General features: G+C 48.1%; 1 protein-coding gene across 1 annotated transcript in view; it reads left to right on the top strand.

Annotated features, from left to right (window-relative positions):
* The window catches only part of DERA (deoxyribose-phosphate aldolase), a 125,045-nt gene that overhangs the window by 50,298 nt on the left and 56,757 nt on the right, over positions 1 to 17,990 (top strand). The window contains exons 3-4 of the mRNA XM_083180713.1: positions 868 to 1,015; positions 17,647 to 17,742. Of these exons, the coding sequence (XP_083036839.1) occupies positions 868 to 1,015; positions 17,647 to 17,742 (244 nt within the window). The remainder of the gene's footprint in view (positions 1 to 867; positions 1,016 to 17,646; positions 17,743 to 17,990) is intronic.

Here is a 17,990-nt window from a genome sequence, read left to right as displayed (position 1 = left end):
CCTGTAACGTTCCCTCTGTGGGCTGTATACTCCCTGTAATGTTCCCTCTGTGGGCTGTATACCCCCTGTAACGTTCCCTCTGTGGGCTGTATACTCCCTGTAACGTTCCCTCTGTGGGCTGTATACTCCCTGTAACGTTCCCTCTGTGGGCTGTATACTCCCTGTAACGTCCCCCCTGTCTCTGTAGGCTGTATACTCCCTGTAACGTTCCCTCTGTCTCTGTGGGCTGTATACTCCTTGTAACGTCCACTCTGTCTCTGTGGGCTGTATACTCCCTGTAACATTCCCTCTGTCTCTGTGGGCTGTATACTCCCTGTAACGTTCCCTCTGTCTCTGTGGGCTGTATACTCCTTGTAACGTCCACTCTGTCTCTGTGGGCTGTATACTCCCTGTAACATTCCCTCTGTCTCTGTGGGCTGTATTCTCCCTGTAACGTCCCCTCTGTCTCTGGAGGCTGAATACTCCCTGTAACGTCCCCTCTATCTCTCTGGGCTGTATACTCCCTGTAACGTCCCCTCTGTCTCTGTGGGCTGTATACTCCCTGTAACGTTCCCTCTGTAGGCTGTATACTCCCTGTAACGTCCACTCTGTCTCTGTGGGCTGTATACTCCCTGTAACGTCCCCTCTGTCTCTGTGGGCTGTATACTCCCTGTAACGTTCCCTCTGTGGGCTGTATACTCCCTGTAACGTTCCCTCTGTGGGCTGTATACTCCCTGTAACGTTCCCTCTGTGGGCTGTATACTCCGTGTAACGTTCCCTCTGTGGGCTGTATACTCCGTGTAACATCCCCTCTGTGGGCTGTATACTCCGTGTAACGTTCCCTCTGTGAGCTGTATACTCCCTGTAACTTCCCCTCTGTTGTTGTAGGCTGCATGGCTACTGACCGCTGTCACCTGTATAGACCTCACCACTCTCTCTGGAGATGATACGCCATCCAATGTTCACCGACTCTGTTTCAAGGCTAAGCATCCAATCAGAGAAGATCTTTTGCGCAGTGTCCGGATGGATGACCAAGGTACTGTAGTATTGGCCTGATGGAAGAGGTGCTATCGGGTTTCTTTGTTCCCCTGTCACACGTGGGATCGTTTAATGACTTACCAGTTATTTATATAGCGCACACATATTCCGCAGCGCTGTACAGAGAATATTATTACCAGTTATTATATAGCACACATATTACACAGCGCTGTACAGAGAATATTATTACCAGTTATTATATAGCACACACATATTCCGCAGCGCTGTACAGAGAATATTATTACCACTTATTATATAGCGCACACATATTCCGCAGCGCTGTACAGAGACTATTATTACCAGTTATTATATAGCACACACATATTCCGCAGCGCTGTACAGAGACTATTATTACCAGTTATTATATAGCGCACATATATACCGCAGCGCTGTACAGAGATTATTATTACCAGTTATTATATAGCGCACACATATTCCGCAGCGCTGTACAGAGATTATTATTACCAGTTATATATTGCACACATATTACACAGCGCTGTACAGAGAATATTATTACCAGTTATTATATAGCACACACATATTCCACAGCGCTGTACAGAGAATATTATTACCAGTTGTTATATAGCACACACATATTCCGCAGCACTGTACAGAGACTATTATTACCAGTTATTATATAGCGCACACATATTCCGCTGCGCTGTACAGAGACTATTATTACCAGTTATTATATAGCGCACACATATTCCACAGCGCTGTACAGAGAATATTATTACCAGTTATTATATAGCGCACACATATTCCACAGCGCTGTACAGAGACTATTATTACCAGTTATTATATAGCGCACACATATTCCGCAGCGCTGTACAGAGAATATTATTACCAGTTATTATATAGCGCACACATATTCCGCAGCGCTGCACAGAGAATATTATTACCAGTTATTTATATAGCGCACACATATTCCGCAGCACTGTACAGAGAATATTATTACCAGTTATTATATAGCGCACACATATTCCGCAGCGCTGTACAGAGAATATTATTACCAGTTATTATATAGCGCACACATATTCCACAGCGCTGTACAGAGACTATTATTACCAGTTATTATATAGCGCACACATATTCCGCAGCGCTGTACAGAGACTATTATTACCAGTTATTATATAGCGCACACATATTCCACAGCGCTGTACAGAGAATATTATTACCAGTTATTATATAGCGCACACATATTCCGCAGCGCTGTACAGAGAATATTATTACCAGTTATTATATAGTGCACACATATTCCGCAGCGCTGCACAGAGACTATTATTACCAGTTATTATATAGCGCACACATATTCCGCAGCGCTGTACAGAGAATATTATTACCAGTTATTATATAGCGCACACATATTCTGCAGCGCTGTACAGAGACTATTATTACCAGTTATTATATAGCGCACACATATTCCGCAGCGCTGTACAGAGACTATTATTACCAGTTATTATATAGTGCACACATATTCCGCAGCGCTGTACAGAGAATATTATTACCAGTTATTATATAGCGCACACATATTCCACAGCGATATACAGAGACTATTATTACCAGTTATTATATAGCACACACATATTCTGCAGCGCTGTACAGAGACTATTATTACCAGTTATTATATAGCGCACACATATTCCACAGCGCTGTACAGAGACTATTATTACCAGTTATTATATAGCGCACACATATTCCGCAGCGCTGTACAGAGACTATTATTACCAGTTATTATATAGTGCACACATATTCCGCAGCGCTGTACAGAGAATATTATTACCAGTTATTATATAGCGCACACATATTCCGCAGCGCTGTACAGAGAATATTATTACCAGTTATTATATAGCGCACACATATTCCACAGCGCTGTACAGAGACTATTATTACCAGTTATTATATAGCGCGCACATATTCCGCAGCGCTGTACAGAGACTACTATTACCAGTTATTTATATAGCGCACACATATTTTTCAGCACTGTACAGACATGTTATCACCAGATATAAAGATAGATATATACACGCACCACTCTAAAACTACCGGCACTCACAACAACTTGGCAACTTGCTCCCTTGCTCCCTTGCAATAAAACGTTGTATTCAGCTAGGAGAACGGTTTGAGCTCCTTTGTCAGCTCCAACCTACAGCAACCATAACCAATACAGTGCAGACATATATACTTACACAAATCACCATCTGGCACCCGGGGCACGCCCCCACCACATTAGCCAGAAGACGTCATCGCCGGCTTCCGCCTACTCACACACGCCGCTTTGACCCGGAAGCCCGGCCACTCGTCATCTTCCTGCGTACAGCGGCTGGTTAACGCTGCAGTCCCCGGGGCCAGTCACAATTACAAACAAATCCCAATCGTGGGTGACCGGCTCCATATCTGGGCAAGTGACACATCACTATGCATACTGGGCTGTTACATCTGCCTCCACATTTACTAGCCTCAGTAGCCAGACTGCGATAGTAACTACTCCAATGGGCACTTTAACACCAAGATTAATAATGCAGAAAATGCATAAAAAATATACCACAACATAAATGAAAATCAGGAGACATATTCATAGACATGCAGAGAAAAAGAACAGTTCTATGTAAAATTTCAGTTTACTCTTGCAATTCCACTTTTGTTATATACCTCCCATAAGTGCCCTTGTGGCCTTGCCTATGTGGGCAAGACCACTTGTAAACTGAAAGAGAGGATGGCCCAACATAGGATTGCTATACGCCTGGTAATGGAGGGGAAAGCTACTGAACAACCCGTGGATGAAACACAGTCCAACATCCATCAGGTATAAGATCATTGATGTGTTCCTGCTACCCCAAGGGGAAGGGATCGAGCTAAAATCCTCCTACAGAGGGAGGCTCGATGGACATACACCCTGGACACTGTGAACCCCCACGGATTAAATGAACTGTTAAATCTTAATTGATTTTTCTTGAGGTCTCTTGTTCTGCGCATATACTGTAGCTTTCTGTGTACTATATGACATAATGTTATACACAATCCATGTTCTTTTCTTGTATAATATGCGCTATGCAAATTTGATATACGTGACGGATGACATAACTGCTTATGGCCCTGTTCTCTAGGAAATGATAACATTAGACTTGTTGATTTTTTGCCCTTTTTTTTTCTCTTTCTCTCTTTTTTTCTTATTTCTATGCATGTTTTTGTATGTTCTGTATCCCGTATCCTGGCAACCGATGGACACCGGATTATCACGTGACCCTCACTGGCAGACCCGTGGCTCACCAGTAGACGCGGGAGCACGTGACCAAATGACATGGGTCATTGCCTAGCAACCGGCGGACACTGGTGATGTCATCAATGGGCGCCGGAGTACGCACGTGGATGCCGGTGGAAGTGGGAGCCCGGAGCGGCCAGCTACGCACCACACTGGATAAGGTATTTATACCCTGTATGTTTTATGTGACACTTGCTTCTGATGAAAATTCTAATAAGAATTGAAACGTTAAGCTGACTCTCCTTCATTACCCGTGGGTGCCGCCAATTACTTCAAGCTATTTACACGCATAACAGGGAAGGCACCCGGGGCAAAAATCATTTTCTGTAGGGGTGAGTGCAGGTTTCCCAGGATGCACGGCTCCTCTCCCCTATAACCCCGCCTCCATGCTCAGCTCCTCAGTTTTTTGTTGGTGCCAGCAGGAAGCTGGAGCGCCTTTATTTCAGCAGGAATTACCTCAGGGCAATCCCAGAGAAGCTTTTTATTTTTACACTGAAACTTAATGTTTCTCTGCAGCGTTAATGCTGTCACTCTGATAGCAGCACAGCAGCTGGATCCCCCTGCCGCTGCCGAAACTCCCCCACGACCTGGGTCAAGCTGGGCATGCGGCTGAGGAGGAGCCTGGCGCCTAGCACTGCCGGACACTGCAAATCTCTGACCGTGTGGCTGGGCACACAGGAACAGATAACGCTCTCCGAGAGACCACCAAATCGCTGTCACACTGCGGGTCAGGGAGAGAGGCTGCAGCAGCTGGGGTGGACACTGCTGCTTGCGGCAGGGACTCCACTAGACCACCGGGGCCAGAGCACAGGCTGGCTGTTATACACACACATTTTTTACAAGGCTCACTAGTGCCGGTGTGGAAGTCCAGCACAGGGGAGGCAGCGCCGGCCTGCAGTACCTCCCCCAGTTTTGGGCGCCAATCTCCCACAGGTTTACCGCCCACAAAGCTGCTTTCACTTCCCCCACTCCCTCAGAGACCGGCAGCCATTGTCCGCATCGCAACTCAGAGTCTCCTGGAGTGCGGGTACAGTCTCCCCTGTAAAACCGTCCACAAGCTGTAACACTTACAGGCACCCGTATACCACTGGTCTCCATAGAGCATAGTGGTTGATTAGGGTGCAATGGCAAATATTTGCCTTAGCTTATACACCTAAGCGGTATTGTGTGTCACTAGTGCTAGTCTGTACCTAAGCGGTATTGTGTGTCACTAGTGCTAGTCTGTACCTAAGCGGTATTGTGTGTGTCACTGTGCTAGTCTGTACCTAAGCGGTATTGTGTGTCACTAGTGCTAGTCTGTATCTAAGCGGTATTGTGTGTGTCACTGTGCTAGTCTGTACCTAAGCGGTATTTTGTGTGTGACTAGTGCTAGTCTGTACCTAAGCAGTATTGTGTGTCACTGTGCTAGTCTGTACCTAAGCGGTATTGTGTGTGACTAGTGCTAGTCTGTACCTAAGCGGTATTGTGTGTCACTGTGCTAGTCTGTACCTAAGCGGTATTGTGTGTGTCACTGTGCTAGTCTGTACCTAAGCGGTATTGTGTGTGTCACTGTGCTAGTCTGTACCTAAGCGGTATTGTGTGTGTCACTGTGCTAGTCTGTACCTAAGCGGTATTGTGTGTCACTGTTCTAGTCTGTACCTAAGCGGTATTGTGTGTCACTGTGCTAGTCTGTACCTGAGCGGTATTGTGTGTGACTAGTGCTAGTCTGTACCTGAACGGTATTGTGTGTGACTAGTGCTAGTCTGTATCTAAGCGGTATTGTGTGTCACTGTGCTAGTCTGTATCTAAGCGGTATTGTGTGTCACTGTGCTAGTCTGTACCTAAGCGGTATTGTGTGTGTCACTGTGCTAGTCTGTACCTAAGCGGTATTGTGTGTCACTGTGCTAGTCTGTACCTAAGCGGTATTGTGTGTCACTGTGCTAGTCTGTACCTAAGCGGTATTGTGTGTGTCACTGTGCTAGTCTGTACCTAAGCGGTATTGTGTGTGTCACTGTGCTAGTCTGTACCTAAGCGGTATTGTGTGTGTCACTGTGCTAGTCTGTACCTAAGCGGTATTGTGTGTGTCACTGTGCTAGTCTGTACCTAAGCGGTATTGTGTGTGTCACTGTGCTAGTCTGTACCTAAGCGGTATTGTGTGTGTCACTGTGCTAGTCTGTACCTGAACGGTATTGTGTGTGACTAGTGCTAGTCTGTATCTAAGCAGTATTGTGTGTGACTAGTGCTAGTCTGTATCTAAGCGGTATTGTGTGTCACTGTGCTAGTCTGTACCTAAGCGGTATTGTGTGTGACTAGTGCTAGTCTGTATCTAAGCGGTATTGTGTGTGATTGTGCTAGTCTGTATCTAAGCGGTATTGTGTGTCACTGTGCTAGTCTGTACCTAAGCGGTATTGTGTGTGACTAGTGCTAGTCTGTATCTAAGCGGTATTGTGTGTCACTGTGCTAGTCTGTACCTAAGCGGTATTGTGTGTGACTAGTGCTAGTCTGTACCTAAGCGGTATTGTGTGTGACTGTGCTAGTCTGTATCTAAGCGGTATTGTGTGTCACTGTGCTAGTCTGTACCTAAGCGGTATTGTGTGTGACTGTGCTAGTCTGTACCTAAGCGGTATTGTGTGTGACTAGTGCTACTCTGTACCTAAGCGGTATTGTGTGTCACTGTGCTAGTCTGTACCTAAGCGGTATTGTGTGTCACTGTGCTACTCTGTACCTAAGCGGTATTGTGTGTCACTGTGCTAGTCTGTACCTAAGCGGTATTGTGTGTGACTGTGCTAGTCTGTACCTAAGCGGTATTGTGTGTGACTAGTGCTACTCTGTACCTAAGCGGTATTGTGTGTCACTGTGCTAGTCTGTACCTAAGCGGTATTGTGTGTCACTGTGCTAGTCTGTACCTAAGCGGTATTGTGTGTGACTAGTGCTACTCTGTACCTAAGCGGTATTGTGTGTCACTGTGCTAGTCTGTACCTAAGCGGTATTGTGTGTCACTGTGCTAGTCTGTACCTACCGTGTATACTCGAATATAAGCCGAGTTTTTCGGCACATTTTTTTGTGCTGAGAAAGCCCTCCTCGGCTTATATTCGAGTGAGGGTCACACTGCGGGGGAGACGGGAGAACGGAGCTGCCAGAGGTGGGACCCGGCATGTGCGCAGGCTGCCACTCACACTGACAAGTTCTCCGGCGCAGCCCAGCAGCCGCATCCAGGAGCGCACAGTCCACCTCCGGGTCACACAGCAGCACAAGGAGGAAGCCGCGGCCCTGACCACCTGCAGCCGCTGGGAGAGCAGACCAGGGCGATTGCGGGAGGGACGGCGTCTTGCATGGCGCTGCAGCACCACAGGCCCCAGCACACTTCAGGTACTCCGCAGCAGCGCAGGTCCCACAGAGTGGGGGGAGAAGGGGAACCACAGATGCCAGCAGTGTTTCACCAGCAGGGGAGGGTGAGGTGGGCAGACTGAGTGGCCTGGAAGCACACACATTGTAGTGTGCAGACATCCGATTGAAGCTGCTGGCTGCTGTCAGTCAGTGGGCTGTGTCGTGATGTATCTTGTGGTAGGTCCTGCTGTGCTGCTAGACCTCCTGCCAGCCTCCGACCGTTACCTGTGCTGCTATCTATTTTGCTGTTGGTGTGTACTACTATTGGCTCTGGCATCTTTACCACTTTCCTCCGCTCCACCTAATCCTCTCCCCATCAATCGTCTCCCCCTCTCCTTTGGCTCCTAGGCTTATACTCGAGTCAATAAGTTTCCCAGTTTTTTTGGGTTAAATTGGGTGCCTCGGCTTATACTCGAGTATATATGGTAAGCGGTATTGTGTGTCACTGTGCTAGTCTGTATCTAAGCAGTATTGTGTGTGTCACTGCTATTCTGTACCTAAGCGGTATTGTGTGTGTCACTAGTGCTAGTCTGTACCTAAGCGGTATTGTGTGTCACTAGTGCTAGTCTGTACCTTAGCGGTATTGTGTGTGTCACTAGTGCTAGTCTGTACCTAAGCGGTATTGTGTGTGTCACTAGTGCTAGTCTGTACCTAAGCGGAATTGTGTGTCACTGTGCTAGTCTGTATCTAAGCGGTATTGTGTGTCACTGTGCTAGTCTGTACCTAAGCGGTATTGTGTGTGTGACTAGTGCTAGTCTGTACCTAAGCGGTATTGTGTGTCACTAGTGCTAGTCTGTACCTAAGCGGTATTGTGTGTGTCACTAGTGCTAGTCTGTATCTAAGCGGAATTGTGTGTCACTGTGCTAGTCTGTACCTAAGCGGTATTGTGTGTGTCACTGTGCTAGTCTGTACCTAAGCGGTATTGTGTGTCACTGTGCTAGTCTGTACCTAAGCGGTATTGTGTGTGACTAGTGCTAGTCTGTACCTAAGCGGTATTGTGTGTCACTAGTGCTAGTCTGTAGAAGAGTTATAGGTTTATCCTCTTTAGTCACATCCTGCTGTGTTATCACTCTAGGTTTTCCTGTACCTATTGTGTATATTACCCCCCATTATGTATTTAACATGACTTCTATTTAGGGCGCGCTCAGATAGTCTCCCCAGCAAGCTGCGCTGCGGCCCTGGAAGGCTGAACCAGAGTCTAAGAAGACGATAGCAATGTTACCATTTAAGGAAGACGTTCTGTTTGGGGAAGAGCGGAATGAAATTCCCTCAGAGACCAAAAACGACACCTTTTCGGTCCTTTCGTCCCCAAGATAAAGCGAGAGGTCAATCCTTTCCTCGCACTTCAACCACTGCCAAGACAACCAAGTCTAAGCCCAAACAAGCCTGGGCCACTAGACAACCCCCAGTCAAGCCAGATAAACCTGCAGCATGAGGGGCGGGCCTCCCGCAGGGGGACCTCAAAGTGGGAGGCAGACTTCTACAATTCACACAACAGTGGCTCACCACATCGGCGGATGCCTGGTTGAGAGAAGTCATGTCAAGGGGATGCTCCATCTCATTCAAAAGAAGCCCCACAAAAGTTATTTTATACAGGCCTCCCTCATAATCCCCAAAAAGCGGAACAATTACTGCCTCTACGTTCAGACCTGCTCTCTGAGGCCGTGTCTACACCCAGTTTACAGCGTCTGGCTTTGACTGGATGGCTGTTGAGACCTCCCTGTTACAGGACAGAGGCTTTAACACAAGAGTAATCTCAACATTGCTCAGGGCACACAAACCTTCAGTGGCAGGTGCTTCACGCTCACCAATTCAATTCAAGGACTTACCACCTGGCAGGATCTGGAGGTTGGGTTGCACTTCTCTACTTTGAAGGTATAGGTTTCGGCTTTTGTCTCTCTTGTTTCGTCAGAAGGTGGCACTGTTGCCGGATGTCCGCACGTTCCTGTAGGGCATCCTAGATATTCAGCCTCCCTTTGTTCCCCCGTTAGCGCCATGAGGCCTTTCCCGGTTACTCACTGCTCTTCAGGCCCCACCATCTGAGCCCTTACAGTTAGTGGACCTTGGTCGACTCACCTGGAAGACTGTTTTCCTGTTGGGGATTGCTTTGTACAAGAAGAAAGAAGAGGAACACCGGTTGTACGGTTGGATGCACACCTTTTATGATATATTTTAATGTCTTTAATTTTTACTTTTTAATAAACTGATAAAAATGTCCCATGTTGTCTTTCTTTTATTTAGTTGAGACTCAGGGGCATGTAGTATTCAGGTAAGGTGAAATAAGAGGTTAAAAAGGGGAATTTACACATAGACACATACTATGTCTTTGAAAAAGCCTTCCTAGTAAGGTGAAACACGTGTCAGTCTCCCCTGAACCCCAGAACCTCTGTTTGTGCCACATATATAATGTATTAATTTGATTGCCAATACCCTTTAATGTGATAGGATGTGTGTGTCAGATTAAAAGAGCCAAAGCATCTAGGTCCACCTAGCAAGAATCCCCAACAAGGGGACAGCAGGGATACCAACCCTAATTGGGATACCCTAACTGTCACCTGGTTTTGTGCACATAAATACATCGGTGCCCATACCAGGCTGTGACAAAATATTGGATACATTGCCCTGACTGTACTTGAATGACTGTATATACTACCGGGCTATATAAATAAGTAGCACATCTCTTGTTACACAAAAAAAAGCTTGGGCTTTGTGTTAATAAATGCCAATGATAATACATGATCAACCAAGGTACTATGCCATATGAATTAGGCATTTGAGAGTAACTCAACCACTGTGTAAATTCTTGCTAAATAGTGGACCTATAAGAGGACACCTGATATTAATTACCTCCATTATAAGAAAACATGTCCTCCTAGCTCTAAATTGTAACAAACACACACCCCCTCCCTAAGAGTAGCCTGGACTCTGCACCGGGAACCAGTGGCTACACAATAAACACTGGCGGTGAATCAGAGCACTGCGCTCAACAAAAAGGAGCTATTTAAAGCCTAATAATTAATTGACCACAGCAAATTAAAACCAGTACCTATCTCTGAACCTTTTCGGCATAACAGAGGTTCTGTATTTTAAGCACAATACTGTTGCACTCATTTTCCTACCTTTTTTCCCGTCACATTGTGAATGTATAGTATGTGTCTATGTGTAAATTCCCCTTTTTAACCTCTTATTTCACCTTACCTGAATACTACATGCCCCTGAGTCTCAACTAAATAAAAGAAAGACAACATGGGTGTGACGATCCTTCGGGTGCCCCACCCTGGTTCGTCAGTGGGTAGTCCCCCCCCCCCTTGAGCCCTACCGGCTTCCACCCCAACACAGGGTGACGGACACCCACCTATTCCTAAACAGTGCCATGTGACTACCAGACATTTTCAGGCCTGAGAACGCCATGCCACCTGCAGGATGGTACTACTCCTCTAAGGGTGCCTGAGGCCAGCAGGAAATGTGGACAGCCGACACCCCCCTATCTCATCCCCCTCTCTCACAGGAAGCATCAGCAAGCTGAATAGGCTGAGACTTCACACCCAACAATAGGGTCTGTTTTGACTTCACAGCTGGCCCACCCCCTTATCAGCAAAATTACCTGGCTTTTGTTTCTCCCTGGGCTTGTTATAGACTGGCCGGCACCAGACCCACAGGGAGCCAAGGAGCCCCAGAGAACACTAAGCTTTCCAAGGTTCCAGTAGCAGCCAATCCCTACACAGATCTCAGGGGTCATTTACATCTCAGGATTCAAGCAACAACCAATCCTGACTCAGAACTCAAGGATAAAATGGGCTGAAACAGCAGCTCTGAGTACAACTTTTGGGGCCCTGACCCTGAGAGGCAGGGGCAGACGGACGGAGACTGCGGTCCCTCCAGACCCCACCAGAACCTCAGCATCATCTTCTGGGCCAGCAGCCCGTGTTCGCATCCAGCTCACCAGGGCCCCTCAACCACCAACAGGCCAAGCGGCTGGGACTCATCACCTGCGGTATCAGCGGTGGGCAGTCGGCCCAGGCTCAGTGGAGCCCCTCCAGCAGCCAGTGTTTGCATCCAGGTCACCAGGACCCCGACAGCACCAACAGGCCAAGCAGCTGGGACTCATCACCTGCAGTATCAGCGGTGGGCAGTCGGCCCTGGCTCAGTGGAGCCCATCCAGCAGCCCAGTGGTTGCATCCGGGTCACCAGGACCCCGACAGCACCAACAGGCCAAGCGGCTGGGACTCATCACCTGCGGTATCAGCGGTGGGCAGTCGGCCCCGGCTCAGTGGAGCCCATCCAGCGACCAACACTTTGCAGGAGCATCACCCAGCTGTGCCCCAGCTCATAGACTGCCCAAGGTGATTATTGACTGTGGAGGGGAAGGGGAAGTGCTCGCCTTTGTGTGGTTCTGATAATAGTTAGTGTGTGCTGTGTTATGTAGTAGTGCTACCTGTATTGTGTAGTGTTAGTTGTGTGGTTCTGATAATAGTTAGTGTGTGCTGTGTTATGTAGTAGTGCTACCTGTATTGTGTAGTGTTAGTTGTGTGGTTATGGTTTTCATATGTACTGTTAATATGAAATAAAGGTGCGGTTTGTACCTTGCTTTTGTGGCCTTACTGTGTGATCCTGGAATCCATGACCCCCGGGGCACCGTGCACCGCTGTAAACACCGCCTTTCTCAAGGCAGTTACAAGCGATAGGTCCCTGCGTGCACCCATGAACCCGGGAGTCCTCAAAATGGGACATTTTTATCAGTTTATTAAAAAGTAAAAATTAAAGACATTAAAAAATATCATAAAAGGTGTGCATCCAACCGTACAACCGCTGTTCCTCTTCTTTCTTCTTGTACATAACTTTTGGTTGTCTTAGATAGCAAGGGGGACCAAACCCACAATTCTGTATAAAAGGTGGACTCACAAACCTATATTTATGCTTTAGAGAATAAGTAGTGTGCGGACCTACCCCCCTGTTCTATGGGGATTGCTTTGGCCAGGAGGGTGTCTGACCTGTTAGCCCTGTCCTGTGGGTCACCATTCCTGATCTTCACGTCTAGATCTGGCAATTCTTTGAACCATTCCTTCTCACCTCCCTGCGGTGGTGTGCAGGTTTCACCGCAACCGGGAGATTGTGGTTTCCGGTCTGTCGAGGGCTGGATACTTTTTCTGAATGGTCCTCCTTGGCTGTCGTCCGTGCATTGCGCATCTACGTGTGCTGGACTAAGTCTTTTCACAAACCTGACTCTGTCCTCTATGGGTCTCAATAGAGAGGGTGGCCTGCTACTAAGCAGAAGATTAACCACTGGGTTCACAGTCATCCAGCAGGCATACTTGGGCGCCTCCCTCCCGGTTCCTGGGGGTTACGGGCACATTATACTGGGTCTGTGGGGGTTTCTTGGGCTGTTCGGGGCGGTGCAACAGCTAAGCAAAACTTCCGCCAATACTTTCTTACGCTTTTATGCACTTGATAAGTTTGCCTCACAGGACTCTGCTTTTAGCCAGGGTATGTACTTGCTATGGCACAGGCACATCTCCACCCATAGGTGGATGCATTAGGACGTCCCAACGTTAGCCCTGTGGCCCCTGACGTGTCCCAAATAATAAAATTAGATTTCTGTCTTACCTGTTAAATCTTTCTTTAAGGTCGTCAGGGGCCACAGGGATACTACCTGCTTTAGTTATGTTAACATTTACGTTAAAGGTTTGGTTACATAGTTCCCTGTTTGGTGTACTAACCTGTGTTCAGATTGTGTTTCTCTATGGTGTTTCTCTTCCTTCTCTCTTGTGTCCTGCCTTGGCTGGTTAAAAATGAGCTTCCTGGCCTTGAGGCGGGGTAGAAGAGGGGAGGAGCCTGGTTGTCAGGAAGAAGTTTAACCTTTCAGGTTCTGGAATCCTCTCACTCCCATTCCACTACCCAGCATTAGCCCTGTGGCCGCTGATGTCCTTGAAGAAAGAGATTTAAATCTATCTGTGCTAATTCAGGTGCGGTTATATGCGGGACTCCTTAGCCATGACTACTGGATTGACGCCTTATATGAAGGTTTACAATCAGGAACCAAGCGTTCAGATCTTATGGCCCTAGTGGACAATATCCATGAAACTTATACCTACTTAGGTGAGGCTGCTCTGGATGCTGGCACCTTCACATGGAAATTGTTGGCTTCCTCTGTGACAGCCCGGCACATCTTCTTGCTTCGCTTGTGGTGAAGGGGACAGTGAGTCTAAAAAGGCTCTGAAAGCACTTCCCTTTCTGAGTACTGTCCTCTTTGGCCCAGAGCTTGATAAGAGGGTGGCTGTGGTAGCCGCTTACAAGACTTTTTGCCCTCCACGGCTCCAAAACAAGGACCACAGGTAAGGCAAGAGGACAACCCTCACCTTGCTTCCAACCGACTGTGGCATAGTCTCAAAACATAAAGGCCATCAGCCCTGGACCGGTTGCTGTCAAGCCCCTGTGCAGATTGTCAAACCGCCTGCCTGACTGGGTGTGTCCCCCACCCGGAACTCTCCACAGTGGGTTATCCCCCTCGTGCTCTTTTCTGACGTCTGGAGTCAAATCAGATCCGACAGATGGATCACCAAGATCGGGTTGGATAATTACTCGATGTAGACTTCAGAGGCTACCGCTATTCCCAGTGCTGTTCGGTCCCTCCTCACGGCAGGGGTCATAGTCCCAGTTCCCTTACATCAATGAGGCACCAGCTTCTATTCCTTGTCCCGAAGCCGGACAGTAAGTTCCGGCATATTCTGAACCTTGGCACCCTAAACAAGTTCCTGCGTGTACCATGGTCTGGATGGAGTCTCTTCGGGCCATTCTTCAGGCCCTCAAAAGGGTGATATATGGCCTCCTTGGATGTGCAGGATGCATAACTGCATATTGCCGTTTGGGAGGACCATCAGAAATTCCTAGGGTTCGCTGTTTTGAGAGCCATTATTTGCAGTTCCGAGCATTGCCCTTCGCCCTCTCCACCGCACCTCGTGTGTTTGCGACGTGATGGCTCACCTGCGGCTACAGGGAATCCGCATCCTACATATATGGACAATCTTCTCTTGATGGCAGATACTTAGGACAGGCTACAGGAACATTGTCAGTCCAATTGGGAAATCTTTAGGTGCAAGTCCAATATGGTCCCCTCCCAGCATATGATTCACCTAGGTGCTCTGCTGGATACCATGTCATAATGGGTTTACCTACCCCGAGACAAGAGAAGGTCCATTCAGGACTTAGTTCGTGAGTTACTGTCACACCGGACAGTCTCCATCCACTTTTGTATGCGCCTCCTTGGGAAGCTTGTGTCTGCTTCCAGATGGTGGAATACATGCAGTTTCACTCAAGGACACTGCAGTTGGAGCTCCTTCGGGCTTGAAATCATTCTCCGTTGAGGTTAAAGTCAGATTATTACACTCTCCAGGGCTTCTGTTGCTCCTTTTGGTTGCTTCAGTCATCCAATCTGGACAAAGGTCGACCCTTCCTGATCTTGGATTGGGTCATAGTGACAACCGATGCCAGTCTCAGGTGTTGGGGTGCTGTAGTCGAGAACCCTTCCTTATAAGGGCGTTGGTCTTCTCAAGCACAATGCCTTTCCAAAAATGTTAAGCTCCGACCATTGTTTCAGACTGTCAGATGGGACCCTCCATACAGTGTCGGTTGGTAAAGATCCTGATGGACTACTCCAGAGTGGGGGCTTGCATAAACCACGAGGGGGGTCACTCACAGCAGAGTGGCTATGCTCGAGTTGACAAACATTCTTTGGTGGACAGAGAAACACCTACCGGCTCTCAGCTGTGTATCTACCAGGTCTGTTAAATTGGGAAGCAGACTTCCCCAGCCAGCAGGACATACACTCATGAGATTGGGCTCTCCATCCAGAGGTGTTTTATTTTTTGGCTCGTCGCTAGGAAAGTTCCCAAATTGATCTGATTGCATCAAGTCACAACTAAAAGCTTCCGTGCTATGGGGCTCGCAACAGAGATCCCGGGCATTTCTCGTAGATGCCCTGTTGGTCTCCTGGAACATTTCAATGTTGTACCTATTTCCGCTGACAGCTCTCCTTCACAGGGTTCTTTACAAACTGAGCGTGGAAGGGGTTCTGGTGATTGTCATCCCTTCCATTCTGGCCGCAACACCCTTGGTATGCTGAGCTACTCAGATTGTTGGGCGCTCCGTCGTGGCCGCTTCCTCTGAGGCTGTACCTCCTCAATCAAGGTCTGTGTCTTCATCCTGATCTCCCGCGACTAGCTTTGACGGCCTGCCTGTTTGACCGATCAGTCCAAGAGACTTGGGGATTTTTGGAAAACCTTCCACCCTGCGGATATACCATTGTGTGGGACACACACATTTCATTTGGCCTTCTACAGTTGGGTTTTGAGGCTGACCTTCGTCTGGCCTCTTTAACAGTTCAGGTTTTTTCAAAATATGACCGGTCTTCTGCAGTTAACACTGTTTTTTGCAAGAGGCTCTGCACCTGTAGCCCCCCTTTAGTACACCTGTTCATCCTTGGGACTTGACATTGGTTCTCAAGGTGTTGTCTAAGGGTCCGTTTGAGCCTTTTTATTACATTGCTCTATGTCGCCTGACGTGGAAAACTTTTTCTATTCACTATTGCTTACACTTTTCGCATCTCTGATTTGGGAGCATTGTCCCCAAAAGTTCTTTATTTGTTTTTTACATCCCGACCGTGCTGTTCTGCGCACTACCTAGACTACCTTCCTACAGTTGTCTCTGTGTTTCATGTCAACCAGGAGATGGTGGTGACGTAATTTTGGCTGGAGGTTGCTTCTAGGGAAGGTGATGCTTTTGCCACCTTCTATGTTGTTCGGGCCTTGAGCACCTATGTGGACCGCACCACACCGTTTCGTAAAACTGACTCTATTTGTCCTTTACAACGAACATCAGAGAGTTGGTTGGCTTCAAAGGAAACGTTTGCCAGCTGGCTTAAGACTGCTATCTGCCAGGCTAGTGGTCTTAATCTGGGAAGCCAGATCCCCTGTCTTTCAAGGCTCACTCTGCCAGACCCATTGGACCTTCATGGGCTTCTGCAGAGCAGCTGTGTTGCGCAGCTACGTGGTCCTCTGCAGATACTTTCATTAAATCACGCCATTGACAACTTCGCCTCGGCCGATGCTGCTTATGGTCGTTGTATCCTCTGTGCAGTTCGGGAGCTTTCCTGCCCATAATGGGACTGCGTTGGGACATCCCAATGTTCCCAGTTTTGCACCATTGGCTGTCAGGATAAAACAGAATTTTTGTATTACCTCTAAAATCTATTTTTCTGAAGCCATGGTGGAACACTGGGCACCCGCCCTACGCTCCTCTCGGCTTTGTGTTAAGGATTGCAGCCACTTGGCTACGCTATGGACGTGGCTATCCTACGTCAGAACCAGCGAGCTGTGTCCGATGTTGTGATGCCTTCGTCAGTCCAGTAGAATGTCTTTCATGTATATTCTAGGTTCTGGTAGAGATGAGTCCCACTATCATCGGGGCCTAATTACACAGGGAGCCACCCTCAGGCAGCACAACCTGTAGCTAGGCAGTGAGCAGGGCACATGTCAGTGCTAGTACGGTGGTTGGTACTGGCAGTGTCGGGATGGGCGGTGGTTGCCACGTTGAAATGCTGGGATGGTGGATGGTACATGGCAGCGCTGGGGTGGTGGTTGGTACATGGCAGTGCTGGGGCATTGGTTGGTACGTTGCAGCGCTGGGGTGGGCGGTGGCTGGTAAGTTGCAGCGCTGGGGCGGGCAGTGGTTGGTACGTGGCAGTGGTTGGTACGTGGCAGCGCTGGGGTGGTCAGTGGTTGAAACAGGGGCAGCGCTGGGGCATGGTTGGAACGTTGCAGCACTATGGCGGTAGTTGGTCCGTGGGAGCGCTGGGGCGTGGCTGGTACGTGGCAGCACTTGGGCTGTAGTTGGTGGGTGTCAGTGCTGGGGAGGGTGGTGTTTGATACGTGGCAGTGGTGGACTGGTAGACCTCTTTCCTTTGGAGAAAGGAGACTGACTTTATTCGGTGTAACATGTTCCTACAGGTATCAGTACGGGTGCTGTGTGCGTGTATTCAGCCCGGGTGCAGGACGCTGTGAAAGCCCTGAAGGATGCTGGTTGTAGGATACCCATTGCATCAGGTAGGTGCAAACAGATGGGTCATCTGGAGAGTGGCATATGCCAATGTGTAATGTAGTGCTGCGGGGCATCTAGGAGTGGGGCGAGGCAGGGAATTTGGAGATTGTGATGGAGCAGTACAAATTTGTTTTCAAAATGGACAAAACCATATGCACTGCAGGTGGGGCAGATGTAACATGTGTAGAGAGAGTTAGATTTGTGTGAGTTATTTTGTTTCTGTGCAGGGTAAATACTGGCTGCATTATTTTAC

Source organism: Crinia signifera, chromosome 4, assembly GCF_055691185.1.
Source record: "Crinia signifera chromosome 4, ASM5569118v1, whole genome shotgun sequence".
NCBI lineage: Eukaryota > Metazoa > Chordata > Amphibia > Anura > Myobatrachidae > Crinia > Crinia signifera.
This window is presented reverse-complemented; position numbering and strand designations above follow the sequence as displayed.